This window comes from Nicotiana tomentosiformis, chromosome 8 (assembly GCF_000390325.3).
Source record: "Nicotiana tomentosiformis chromosome 8, ASM39032v3, whole genome shotgun sequence".
NCBI classification, from domain to species: Eukaryota; Viridiplantae; Streptophyta; class Magnoliopsida; order Solanales; family Solanaceae; genus Nicotiana; species Nicotiana tomentosiformis.
In genome coordinates, this window is record NC_090819.1 from 107,938,243 (window position 1) to 107,950,486 (window position 12,244).

Sequence of the window (12,244 nt, forward strand, 5' to 3'; positions counted from 1 at the left end):
CCGAAGAGGTGCCAACTGTTTCTTCAAATCTGAAGATGTGCAAACTGTTCTTCAACTCTTCAGATTTGAAGAGTTACAAACTGTTCTTCTGAAGAGGTGCAAACTGTTTTGTAAATGTCTTTTACAAAAAGTGAAGGGTATATACTATTACGTTTGGATTTAATATTAATATTTCGTTTACAAAAAATCGGATATTAATAATAATTCTATTAATATTTACTATTAACAAATAAATTTGGTCCAAAAAATTAATCAATCAGTAATTTGACCGAAGCCGAGCCGAGCGAGCGACGACGACGGCGCGAGACTTGCCTTCTTCTTAACTCTTTAAGAGCTAGAAGAAGTGTAATTGTATATATACCCATCAAAATCTCTTCCTCTTCCAATATGGGACAATATCTCTTTGTCAAGGAAGGAAACTCAAATATTTTCAATTTCCTTCTATTTCTCATTCACCCTCTTTTAAGCTACATTTAAGCTTAAAAAAAAACCCAACAATCCCCCACATGAATGGAGAATGGCTATATCACGGAAATATGCATGAAAAACTGTGTGATTCGCAAGCAAGGATTAATTGTATCAGGATAAGTAGGTTTCCCTTTGAACTTTCCGTAGTGAACTTATGTCCGATATACTCGGTCAATCGGTAGATTTGATAACTTTGAACCGTCGAACTTTGGTGTATACCTAGACAACCATAAGTCACACAACCGACCCTTAACCATCTTTGGCTCTCATTGTTGTGTTCGTTTCAGTCATGAACACCGCCTGGTTTAATAAGTGCGTAGAGAATTGGCCTTACAAAATTCTCCTTGAAGCGACTAACATTTCACACTTACATAGATGATTCCTAAACATGTTATCCCGTAGATACATTATTTGATATACCCCGTATCAAATTTAGAAATCATTAAAAAGCCTTAATGTTTTATCCTTGGTACTGAACATTATCTCATCACGAGAATGGACCAAACTTTTAGATGACAATGTTGAACCGTCATTAATGACTTTGTTTGATCTCCTTGAACCTAGATCTTGGGATCTCCAGTCTTCCAGGTAGAGTTACCGCCACAATGGCTTGTTCTCGGCCATGGTCCCATTCCCCTCGATGATTTCTCAACTACCTCTCTAGTTAGGCCTTTTGTAAGTGAATCCGATACATTATCGCTTGACTTTACATAGTCAATCGTGATAATTCCTCTAGAGAGTAATTGCCTAACGGTTTTATGTCTTCGTCGTATATGACGAGATTTACCGTTATACATCACGCTCCCAGCCCTTCCAATTGCAGCTTGACTATCGCAATGTATGCATATTGGTACCAGCGGTTTGGGCCAAAATGAAATATCTTCCAAGAAATTTCGGAGCCATTCAGCTTCTTCACTGACTTTATCTAAGGCTATGAATTCAGCTTCCATTGTAGAGCGAGCAATACAAGTTTGCTTGGACGACTTTCAAGATACCGCTCCTCCACCAATAGTGAATACATATCCACTTGTGGACTTAGAATCAGTTGAACCGGTGATCCAATTTGCATCACAATATCCCTCAATCACCGCAGGATATTTACGGTAGTGTAAAGCAAAGTCCTGGGTATGTTCTAAATATCCCAAAACTCGTTTCATTGACATCCAATGAGATTGACCTGGATTGCTCGTGTATCGACTCAATTTGCTTATAGCACAAGCTATATCTGGTCGTGTACAATTCATGATATACCTTAAACATCCCAACACACGAGAAAATAATTCAATCATTTGACCGGATATTAATAACAATTCTGTTAATATTTACTATTAACAAATAAATTTGGTCCAAAAAATTAATTAATCAATCATTTGACCGAATCTGAATCCGAATGCCGAAGCCGAGTCGAGAGAGCGACGACGGCGCGAGGCTTGCCTTCTTCTTAACTCTTTAAGAGTTAGAAGAAGTGCAATTGTATATATACCCATCAAAATCTCTTCCTCTTCCAATATGGGACAATATCCCTTTGTCAAAGAGTGAAACTCAAATATTTTCAATTTCCCTCCATTTCCCATTCACCCTCTCTTAAGCTACATTTAAGCTTTAAAAAACCCCAACAAATACCTTATGGGTATTATAGTTTACCTTTTTGTAAACCTTATTTAGAAGGTGTAAAAGATAGTGCTGAGAATTTAGATAAGCTTCTTATGGGAGATAGAATTGAGAATTCTCCTTACAAGTTCAAGATGTATGTAAGTGAGAGTGAAATCTTTTTGTGCCTATGCAATGCATTATCACCTAATGAATTCAATATTATGAAAGAAAGAATTGATGATATGTATCAAGTTAATCTGAATCTTGCTAACCTTCCTGCGATATACGAAAAAAGATTGGGGGTTTTCCTTAGGTTACGCTGTTTGTGTTAAGGTTGGATTTGAAGTTGTTCCTTGTAGTTTTCAACATGACATAAATTTGCTGAAGAATCTAACACCATATGCTAAATATTCGTCGAAATTAATTGTGATCCTGAAGCAGTAGGACAGATGATTAAGGTTAGGGATTTGGTTTTAGCTATGAGGTTAGTTTTATGATGAGTGATATTAAGTGGCCATCAAGATGGGATGCTTATTTAGAAATGGAAGGCTCAAAAGTTCATTGGTTTTGGATTCTGAATTCGTTGATAACCGGTCATCACTTTTCTAGCAGGAATTGTACTTGTTGTTGGCGATGTCTGAACTATTTTGTGTGGCGGTTGGAGATGGGTGTCGAATTCTAGGATTATGTCACCGGCCTCGATCTCCTGGTACACTTATCACTGGAATTCTATATGTTCTTAGGGATTATTGCTGGATATGTTGCTGTTTGGCTCTTGAAAACAATGAATTGTGGTGACACTAAGGGATTGATTTCTATTTCCTGGAAAGTTTCTTGCTTTTTTCCCTAGAACTAGAATTCCTTTTCTTATTCTAACTATTCAGAATTTCCTCTTATGGGGAAATCATAGTACTGCTGCAATTCCTTTCTCTACTTATAGACTTCCAACTTGGTTGCGAACACTTCAATTTGGAACTCTCTTTATTGAGCTATTCTTCATCATGTCGTCTTTACTATGTTTTCAGGTTTCTTATTGATAGTGGTTTGTGCTCAAGTCTCTTTGGTATTGGCTTATTGGAGCTGGTGTTGGAAATCATTCTTTGCATCTGGTTCAGTAGTTGCTATCTACATTTTCTGCTATTCAATCAACTATCTTGTTTTTTTTTTAAATCTCAAGAGCCTTATATATTAATGGCTGTTGTTGTTATGCTTGCAACTGGAGCTGTTGGTTTCCTCACGTCGTTCTTATTCGTGCATCGTCTCTTCTCTTCTGTGAAAATTAAGACACCCTCTTGAGTCTTCCCATGCTTTTGCTGATATATCTTGAAGATCAATTGGAAACTATTTAGGTAAACTTAGCTGCAGAATTGGTAGTTTTGTACTACTTTTCATTTTTGTTGTACTACTTTTTGTATTCAGCAGACTTTTGTTATCCATATAGTACCTCATATAATTCAAAGACAATAAGTTATTACAACAACAACTAACCCACTAAGTTCCTACAGAAGTGTGGGAGGATATGCTCTTATCCGCACGTATGTTGTTTCAGATAGACCCTCGGCCAAAGTCAAAAAAAAGAAAATAACTTAATGTTATGAGAAATTAAATTCTGAGATTGTGTATGAAATGAGTGACAAACTTGTATTGGGATTTTGTAGGCACAAAAACTGGCTTTCTTAGAAAACATTTCTTACATAGTTTTCAACATTCTCATACTTTATTGTATGGTTTGTTTAGTTATTGATGAAATGTTTGCAGTAAACAAGAGATTAGGAAGTTTTCTATGGAGTAGGTGCCCAAGCGGGGACCACAACTGAATCTTGATCATAAAAAACTCTATTATTTAAAGGTACATCAAAATTTAAAGCTTATACCAAACTCCACTCATGTTGTTACTAATTTTAGAATCATACATTATTTATGTTATTCAACTTTTAGAAACTAATTGTTAATTTCAAGTTATTCCACCAACTAACTTTCCAGAATACCCCTCATTTTCCACACCTTACTTCCCATAACAAACTTGAATTATTTTTAGTTACATCTTGAATTCTAATTCAAAAGTTAAGCATATTGGAGAGAAAGTAGTCCTCGTGTTTCGTCTCTTACAAACCAGCTAAATTGAGATTGGGCATAGCCACAATGACCATATGGAGATACAGTTTCTATTGCTTTAATTTCTTGGCTTTTATTAATTATATGTAGAGAGAAATTATGAGACAAGAGTGGGTTGCTCTAGTGGTGAGCATATTTCATTTCCAACCAAGAAGTTGTGAGTTCGAGTCACCCCAAGAGCAAGGTGAAGAGTTCTTGGAGGGAGAAAGCCAAGGGTCTATCGGAAACAGCCTCTCTATCCTATGATAGGGGAGAAATTATGAATTATGCTTCGTATGATATTTAACGTTGATGTTTTACAACGCATTTGTAGAAACTCCCTGTGGTGTCTAGTGCCTACAACGCTAAAATGGAAAATCTGTTAGCCCACAATTTTAACAATTCTTGTCTGCACATAAATTTATGGTGTTATTTACGAGAATTTGTTCAATGCAAGATCAGAACTTCTATTATCTCTTATAAACTGGAAATTTTTGTGAAGATTATTATTTTTTTCCCTTACAAATGCAGTATCAGGACTATTGATGATATTTATTCGCGGTCGTTATTTAGAATTTAATTTCACCTTTATTTTGAATAAATCCAATCTCCAGTGTGACATTTGGTTTACGCCAATACCTACTTTCCACCTGCCTATTATTTTTTTCCCGCTTTAGACAACCAATCTTAATGTAGTAACTGAGGACCAAAATACAGCATTTCCCCCATAGCATCTGGCCAGAAACCTGGATAGTGACAGGAGACAAAGGAATACAGCAACAATGCATTGCCGAACGAAAACCTGTACATTCAGAAAATGACAATGTCAACAATGGATGACCTACTTACTCACCCAAAGCCCAAAAAAAAAGAGAGTAAGTAGGTCAAAAGGAAGCACTAGTATTAGTACCCGCGTGCTGAGCTAAAGAATATCAAATCTAGCCCCCAAGTAAAGTTGTAGTCCTCAATTTACACAACTGAAACCCATATGAATAATCCTTAAGGACCACAAAAGACGTCAAAAGATCCATAACCAAATGTAAGTTACCTCAGAGGTATGAAAGAAGAATATTGTTTGTTCCTATCACGTCTCTCTCAGGTGGAAGTTTCATAAAATTAAAACCAAGCACAAGACCAACACCCGCAACTGCAGTGGATAAGGATAAGAGATCCTGACATACATCAACATCAATGTTGTACCAAATCCTGTTCATGAACTCCAACTCTACACCAAAGCGAATTCATTCAGCACTGTTCATTCACTCCAGACCTACAACAAAGTCAAACACAATTGACATTTCCTCCCAAAAGAAGTGTAAGCACACAAAGGGAATAAGAAAGGACATAATGATGCATGACGATGCTAAAGGTGGACAGAAAGCTTCACATAGAGCATGAAGAAAGTAGTCCAAGAACAAATCTGCACAGGATTGGGACTCCTTAGGAGACATGAGGTCCTTAGAAGTTCAGTCATATAAGAGCAGAAAGCAAATTGAACTGCATGAAAAATACCAGATAGATCATGCATGATAAGAACCAGTAGTTCACCTTCAGATAGAAGCTATGTACAGCCTGCAATTTACTCTCATCAACAACAAACAAGTATTTCGGAACGCACAATATACTAATGCCAGTGTATCGATACATGCAACTAGGTAAGACAGAGGAATCACTGTGCCTCTTGAAGCTCAAACTTGCTGAAATAGGGAATGTTATTAGAGACGAAATCTCGGAATGAGCATACCAGAACCCTCAGCAAATATTGAATATCAGTTCCACATGCATCTGCTTATGCATGATACATCCGATGCAAGCAAGGACCAGTTGAGCTCCATATCCCCAATTTGCCACATCTTGGACAATTTTATGGTCCTCGGGAATTTGCAGTGTCGGTAGATGACTAGGTGTGTACAGAAAGTTATACAAGAAAAACAAATATCTCCAAAAAGACGGTCTTAGCACTGCCAGAATGAAAGCCACTCATTCCCTCATCGCACACAGCACAAACGGAAACTTTCATGACCTCTAGGGAAGACCACCACCACAAGTGACCACCATGTCCAACTACGCCAAATGTAGATGATCCTGTAATATAAGCACTCTGTCTGAATCACACATTGTAAGATTATAATCCTTTTAGACTAGATTAGAAAACGATGGGATATAAGTAGATTGCAATGCTTATCCTGCATCTGAAGAACCAGACCAGCAGTAAGTAGATTGCAATGCTTATCCTGCATCTGATGAACCAGACCAGCTCCATCTGCTACCAATGAAGGCTTTAATTTAAAAAGACGCTGCGACAAGAAACAGCGGGCAAAAGGAGCACCAATAACGCAATGTATTAAAGATAAAAGCAAAAGGCACCATCGATTTCAAAAGGAAAATGGCCAAAACTGGGGCAAAAGGCCCCATCAATTTCAAAAGGAAAATGGCCAAAACTTACCCCATGTACTATCCAAAATTTCGGAACTTTGCGCTCCGTTACACTTTGGTCTAATATTACTGCTACCATTAGGAATAGTCTCGTTTTTGTCCATGACCCCTAAAGGAGCTCCTCCAACCCGAGAGTAATATAACCCATACTCAAAGTGGAGAGGTAAATTTGGAACTTCATTTCGAAGAATTTGGACGTGTGGATTCCACCCATCTCATGTTGGAGCTCCGTTAATAGCAACAGCAAATACGAGATAACTTGCCAGCGATGAAGGTATGAATGGACCACAAGTCTTACTCAGGGCAAACATGCAATTTCGCAAAGTGCAGGCGCAATTGAGAACCCAGAAGGAAGAAAAAGTATCACCGACAACATAATATGCAAAATCAACAAAATGAAAGAAGAAGCAAGTAAGCAAAGGATAACAAAGATTAAAAATATCAGATACAAATTGCAGAAAATAATTTAAGAGTGGCAAGAACTATCAAAAACGATGAAGACCAAATTATCTAGAAGAAAACACTTCATAGAAACTATTCAAGGAAAGAGATGAGCTCACACTTGGTGTTCAGAAGGAACAACCAATTGGCAGACATATGAGGTGGGAGGAGACATTCACTAATGTGTCCATGAGTAAGATTCACATGAGAAAAGGAAAAGGTAACGAAAGAACTGGAGAATAAGAAGTCTAAGGGGCAAAAAGACCTTTTAGCATACTTCGCTAAATGAGCCTAATATGGGGATAACTGGCTAAAGGAGCACTGATCCGGGGATATAGTCTAGCTAAAATAGTCCTAATCTAGGGGATATAATCAGTTCCCGTCACCGATGTTCTATCAGACATCTCCAGACAAAACTGATATGTAGTTGATAACATCAAATCTTCGGTGCCTACATCACTAACCTTTTTCTCTTCGTTCATCCCACTTCAAAATCTTGACCTTCCCTATAGCGAGACAGAACAGAACAAGTTAGCCAACCCACTACCATCCTCCACTGGACTAAGCTGCCTTTGATAGCTATTAGGATTACGATTCAATTCCCATAAAAAAAGCTCGCCAGACCCTTCGATAGTTAGTTAGGAGAAACAACAAACAGAACAAAGAAGATTAATCTATAGCTAGCATATAGTCACAGATCTGAAAGAGCGGAGGATATAGGGTTTACAAAGAAATAATAGTGTCAAAAGCAGAAAGGAAATTAATGGGGGTGATATCACAGCAGATACAGGATAGTTTGGGATTCTGTAAACTCGCATTAAGTGAAAGTAAAGAGAATCCCGACCTACCCACACATAACTACTGCCTCGGACGCCCTTTCTTCTTTCCCCAGACTGGAGCGTGTTATCTCTCCACAGACTGGCGCGTGGTATCCCTCCTCCTTTGAATGGAATCGGACAAATATACCCTCTCTTCTATTTCTGGATTTACCTTCCAATGCTTGAAGATGGAAACTATGAAGAGACCAACTACATAAGCAACATAAATTTGGGGGGGACGGCAATTCCACATTCCAAATCCTGATGTTCCACATGTTTCCTTCTGTCACCACATGATATATTAATCCATATTCTATTCCTCCTGAATCCATTCCCAAATCTCTCAAATCCGCATTAAATGCATTGCCATCCAACAGATGATATACATAGCCTCAACCTACAGTCACTCGCCATCTAACAGAAAGTATGTTTGTCCTGAAAGACAAACATCATGCACTGAGTCACAATTCTGCTTTCCAACGGAAAAAAAAAAAAAAAGATCTTTGCCTTCTGTTCAAGGGTAAGAAACATTCATCATAAGCATTCAATGACCTCAAAGGTAACAATTAGAATGCAGAACGATCCTAACATCAGAAACACAGTTGGAAGGTCATTAATTTGTATGACGTCAAACAAATTCACATTTTAGCAGCAGCATCTAATTGGCCTAAAAACACAAACAAGACGCACAGAATCGCATGTCAGATACAGACAATCGATGCAATGACAAAACAGTGTAATACAGAAGCAGAAGGATACAATAGCATCACAAAGCACCACAAATAAATGCCGTATCCGACGTCCGTTTCAGTGGTATGTCTTATCCTGACTCTTTAAAAGTATATCATTCGGAAGGGCTCACAACTGAACCATGTTTTACAATAGGATCTTATTCTAATTTTTGTCCTGTCAGATAGAATGTCCTATGTTTTGATATTTTTGTTCAGCTAAGACGTATTATCGTTCGTATAATTCTTATATATTGTGGGCATTTGGTAGTTAATTGCTAAGAAAAATGATGTTTGCTTTCTGGAAGGCTCATAAACTTTCATCAAAAGCACTCAATGACACATAAGATAATAATTATAATGTAGAACAATCCTTACATCAGGCGACACAATTGGGAAGTCAATAATTCTTAAAACGTAATCCAAATTCACAATTTTGCAGCAGCATCTAACGGGCCTAAAACACAAACAAGATGCACCGAATTGCACATCGGATACAGACAATCAATACAATAACCAAACAGTGTAAAACAGAAGCTGAAGGATACAATGGCTTCATAAAGACCAGAAATGCTGCATTCATAGTAGAAAGATTTTTGCCTTTCATCAAGGGCAACGTGAGCATCCAATCACATCAAAGACGAGAACTGACCTGCAATGCTGTCCGTACAGCTCTTAAGACAGAAAGTCATATATTATACGAGCTAGTCTTAATTTATATAACCATCCACAGTGGAAATATATTCTCATCATATTAGCCAATCATGCAAGTCAACCTTCAGAAGGAAGGAACTGATCAGTCTTTTATGTTTTCTATCTTTCCTTTTAAATTATGGTTAGGAGAGAGGGTTTTGGGGGATCAGGGCGAGGATGTCTCAATGTTCAGATTCTGATAATACAGAAGCATGCTGTTGGTAAACCCTACTTATACAGATAATACGGAAGCATACAGTTGATAAAACCCTAATTCCAAATAAAAGCAGATTCAAAAGGAATTAACTGAGCAAAATTCAATACAATCAGAAATACTAACTAAAGAACAAGTCAAGACACAAAATCACATAGAATATTATATTCAAGTTTAAGTCAAAAACTCAAAGTGGAAGAGCTATAACCAAAAGGGGTCGAGGTGCTGACACTTGAGGAAATTACCCGGGGGAAGTCATGCAGCCATGATAGTTTTTCCCTTCTTTTGTTCCCTTTGCTTTTCTTAGACCCTTCCTTTTGCCCATTAGAGCTTTGCTCTTCAATCTATCCATCTATTCTCTCGAAAACCAGAACAGCAGTATAATATCTGATTGTTCTAGACTCCTTGGCCCCGCAAATGTAGGCCAACCCTCGGCTACCACACATCCCAGCATTATCTGCTATAATGAAGAATGCATGAGGAAAGCAATGTGTGGACTGGTGACACAGAAGTATATTTGGGTGGTAACGTTCAGAGGTTCATGGGGGAAAGCAATGATATAAAGAACTGTTTCTTTGACTTTTGATCAAAACATATGTTTCTCCTAACATTGAAAAGTACACTTTATGGCACTTTGCAAAACTCCAAACCAAGATAACCTGGCAAACTACACCGAGAACTAAAGCAGATTTAACAATATAACTAAAAATACTTGAAGCTTGAAGTAGGTTACCCATGAAATGGAGTAAGAGATGAACAGAACTCAATGGTGACACTACCTATTAATCATCTAGATAGTGCTGTTCTACCTTGTTACTCTGGATGGCGAAACAAGAAATGCACTCAAAAGCACAATCAATTTCATTAAGCACGCAAAATTGACAGGTGCGCAGTTATTTGTTACACAAAGACTGCTGAGAAAATATAAACAATCGCCAAGGTCCTATCTTACAGAAAAAGAGAAACAAATAAAAAATAAACAGAAAGCCTTCAATTACCAGCCATAAGAATTACTCAGAATAGAGCTAATTTTGAAACCAAGCAAAACTGTGTGACACTAAAAATATAAACATTCTCATTACTGCTTCATGAAACATAAACTATAAAGAAATAAATAAAACCAAACAGACACAACATAAGATACAGAAGGGTATTACAGAGCTTTAAATGGCTCTAGCCATTACCCTACTGAAATTAGACCTACTGACCCTAAAATAAGAACAACAAAGACTTAAACGAAATACCCAAACTTCTGACTAGACTATACAAGTTACTAGTATATTCGAAATCAACCCAAAACAGCAACCTAAGCTAGATCTACTTTTCTGCTATAACGGAAGGTACAATAAAGGAACTTAAACAAGGAAATTTGACAAAATGCTTTGCCAACTCGTCCTTCCCCTTGAAAAAATAAGGGAAGTTTTCGCGAGCCGGGAGCAAAACACAAACTTCTTATTCAAATACTTAAACCCCTATCACCATCAACACCACCATCACTTTACCATCCCAGGATCATCACCATAACTGCAACAAACAAAGCTCAAGTTTCATTGTTTAACTACTCCCACCGTTCATGACAGATCGAGCCTGAGAAGACGCCTCAAGTCACTAGTAGCATCGTCGGTACTCTCACTTTTCTTCTTGTTGAAGAAAGCCGGCACAGGCAAAGAGCTCGGAGGCGGCGAGGTTACAAAAGCCGATCCAGCATAAAAATCACCGATCCTTATCTGCTTCGGCACCATATTCGGCTCTGGACCAAGCCGATCTATAGTCGACAACACCAAATCTTCACCTACTCCACAACTCACCTTTTTGTTATCGTCCTTCAAAGGGACCGGCTTGGTCAACGCTTCACCACGTTTCAGAATCTTCACCTCGCCCATCACCATAGGGCGGTTTTTAGCAGGAGGAGAACTCGATAGGTTAGCCGATCCATTCTTTTGTGGACTTCGCTTTCTTCGGTTGTTATTCTTAGGGTTAGGGTTAGGGTTTGGTAAAGGGTTAGAATTGGAATTACGTCGAGATCTCATAGGCTGTTCATAGCTATGACGATAACTTATACGCTGTTTAAGGACATCCTGTGGTTGAAGAACGGCAACTCCGGCCATCGGAAAAACTAGTTACAATCGGATTAAACTTGATCTGAGAAATTGCAAAAGAAGAGAGAAGAACACAAATCTAAAGAGAAAATGAACAAATCTGTGAGAAAACAAAAAAAAAAAGAGAGAAGAACTGCTATTGCTATAAATACAGAGAAACAGATCTAATAGGAAGAAGAGAAGAAAGCTTTGTTCATGGATTTGTACTGGGGAAGGGGAGGGGTTATAAAGGAATCAAAGGCGGTCTTGAAAAAAAGAAAAAAGGAAAATAAATCAAATTTGGGAATGACGTGGCAGTAGTAGACAGGTTGGTTTTGGTGCACATTCGCATTTATCGGCGCGTGCAATTTTCTCTCCTTTTTTTGAGTTGAATTAGGACAAATTACTTTTACTTTCTTTTTCATTTCTGGATTTACCTTCCTATGCTAGGAATTGGAAAGTAGGAAAAAAAAGGTAAAAGGAAAGGAAATAAAGGTTATAACATGGGAATGGGACTTATTTCCCTTTTCTTTTTTTTTTTTGGGTAGGAAATAGGAATATGAAAGGACAAAAGAAAGTTTTATCTAATTCTCTAGTAACCTCACTTTTAATTCTCCTTCCATTTTGGCTTTTCGTTGTTACCATCTATGTTTGGGTAAATAATACACCCTCTTTAAAATA

At 37.7% G+C, this 12,244-nt stretch overlaps 1 protein-coding gene across 14 annotated transcripts; it reads right to left on the bottom strand.

Moving 5' to 3' along the window:
* Nucleotides 1-4,644: 4,644 nt before the first annotated feature.
* On the bottom strand, nt 4,645-12,030 carry LOC104093700 (uncharacterized). Of its 14 annotated transcripts, none has more exons than XR_011410558.1 (4): nt 9,731-11,790; nt 5,337-8,285; nt 5,066-5,132; nt 4,645-4,957 (listed from the first exon to the last, which is right to left on the bottom strand). XR_011410558.1 is itself a non-coding variant. In XM_070182613.1 (3 exons), exons 1-3 carry the CDS (start codon nt 6,693-6,695, stop codon nt 6,074-6,076), a joined length of 318 nt encoding a protein of 105 aa, XP_070038714.1. In that variant the 5' UTR covers nt 6,696-7,410; the 3' UTR covers nt 4,974-6,073. The 14 variants fall into 14 exon arrangements, 2 of the variants coding, with proteins under 2 accessions (XP_070038714.1, XP_070038713.1); XR_011410551.1 differs by having other exon boundaries at nt 4,646-4,957; nt 5,204-8,285; XR_011410555.1 differs by lacking the exon at nt 4,645-4,957 and having other exon boundaries at nt 4,974-6,240; nt 6,362-6,418; nt 7,881-8,285; nt 9,731-11,785.
* Nucleotides 12,031-12,244: the final 214 nt, after the last annotated feature.

Coding starts and splice junctions, on each gene's coding strand:
- LOC104093700 (XM_070182612.1), bottom strand. CDS start 6,670: ATGGTAGCAGTAATATTAGACCAAAGTGTAACGGAGCGCAAAGTTCCG. Junction 6,453..6,601: donor AATTTTGGATAGTACATGGG/GTAAGTTTTGGC, acceptor TTCTTGTCGCAG/CGTCTTTTTAAATTAAAGCC. Junction 6,241..6,361: donor TTGCAATCTACTTACTGCTG/GTCTGGTTCTTC, acceptor CTTATATTACAG/GATCATCTACATTTGGCGTA.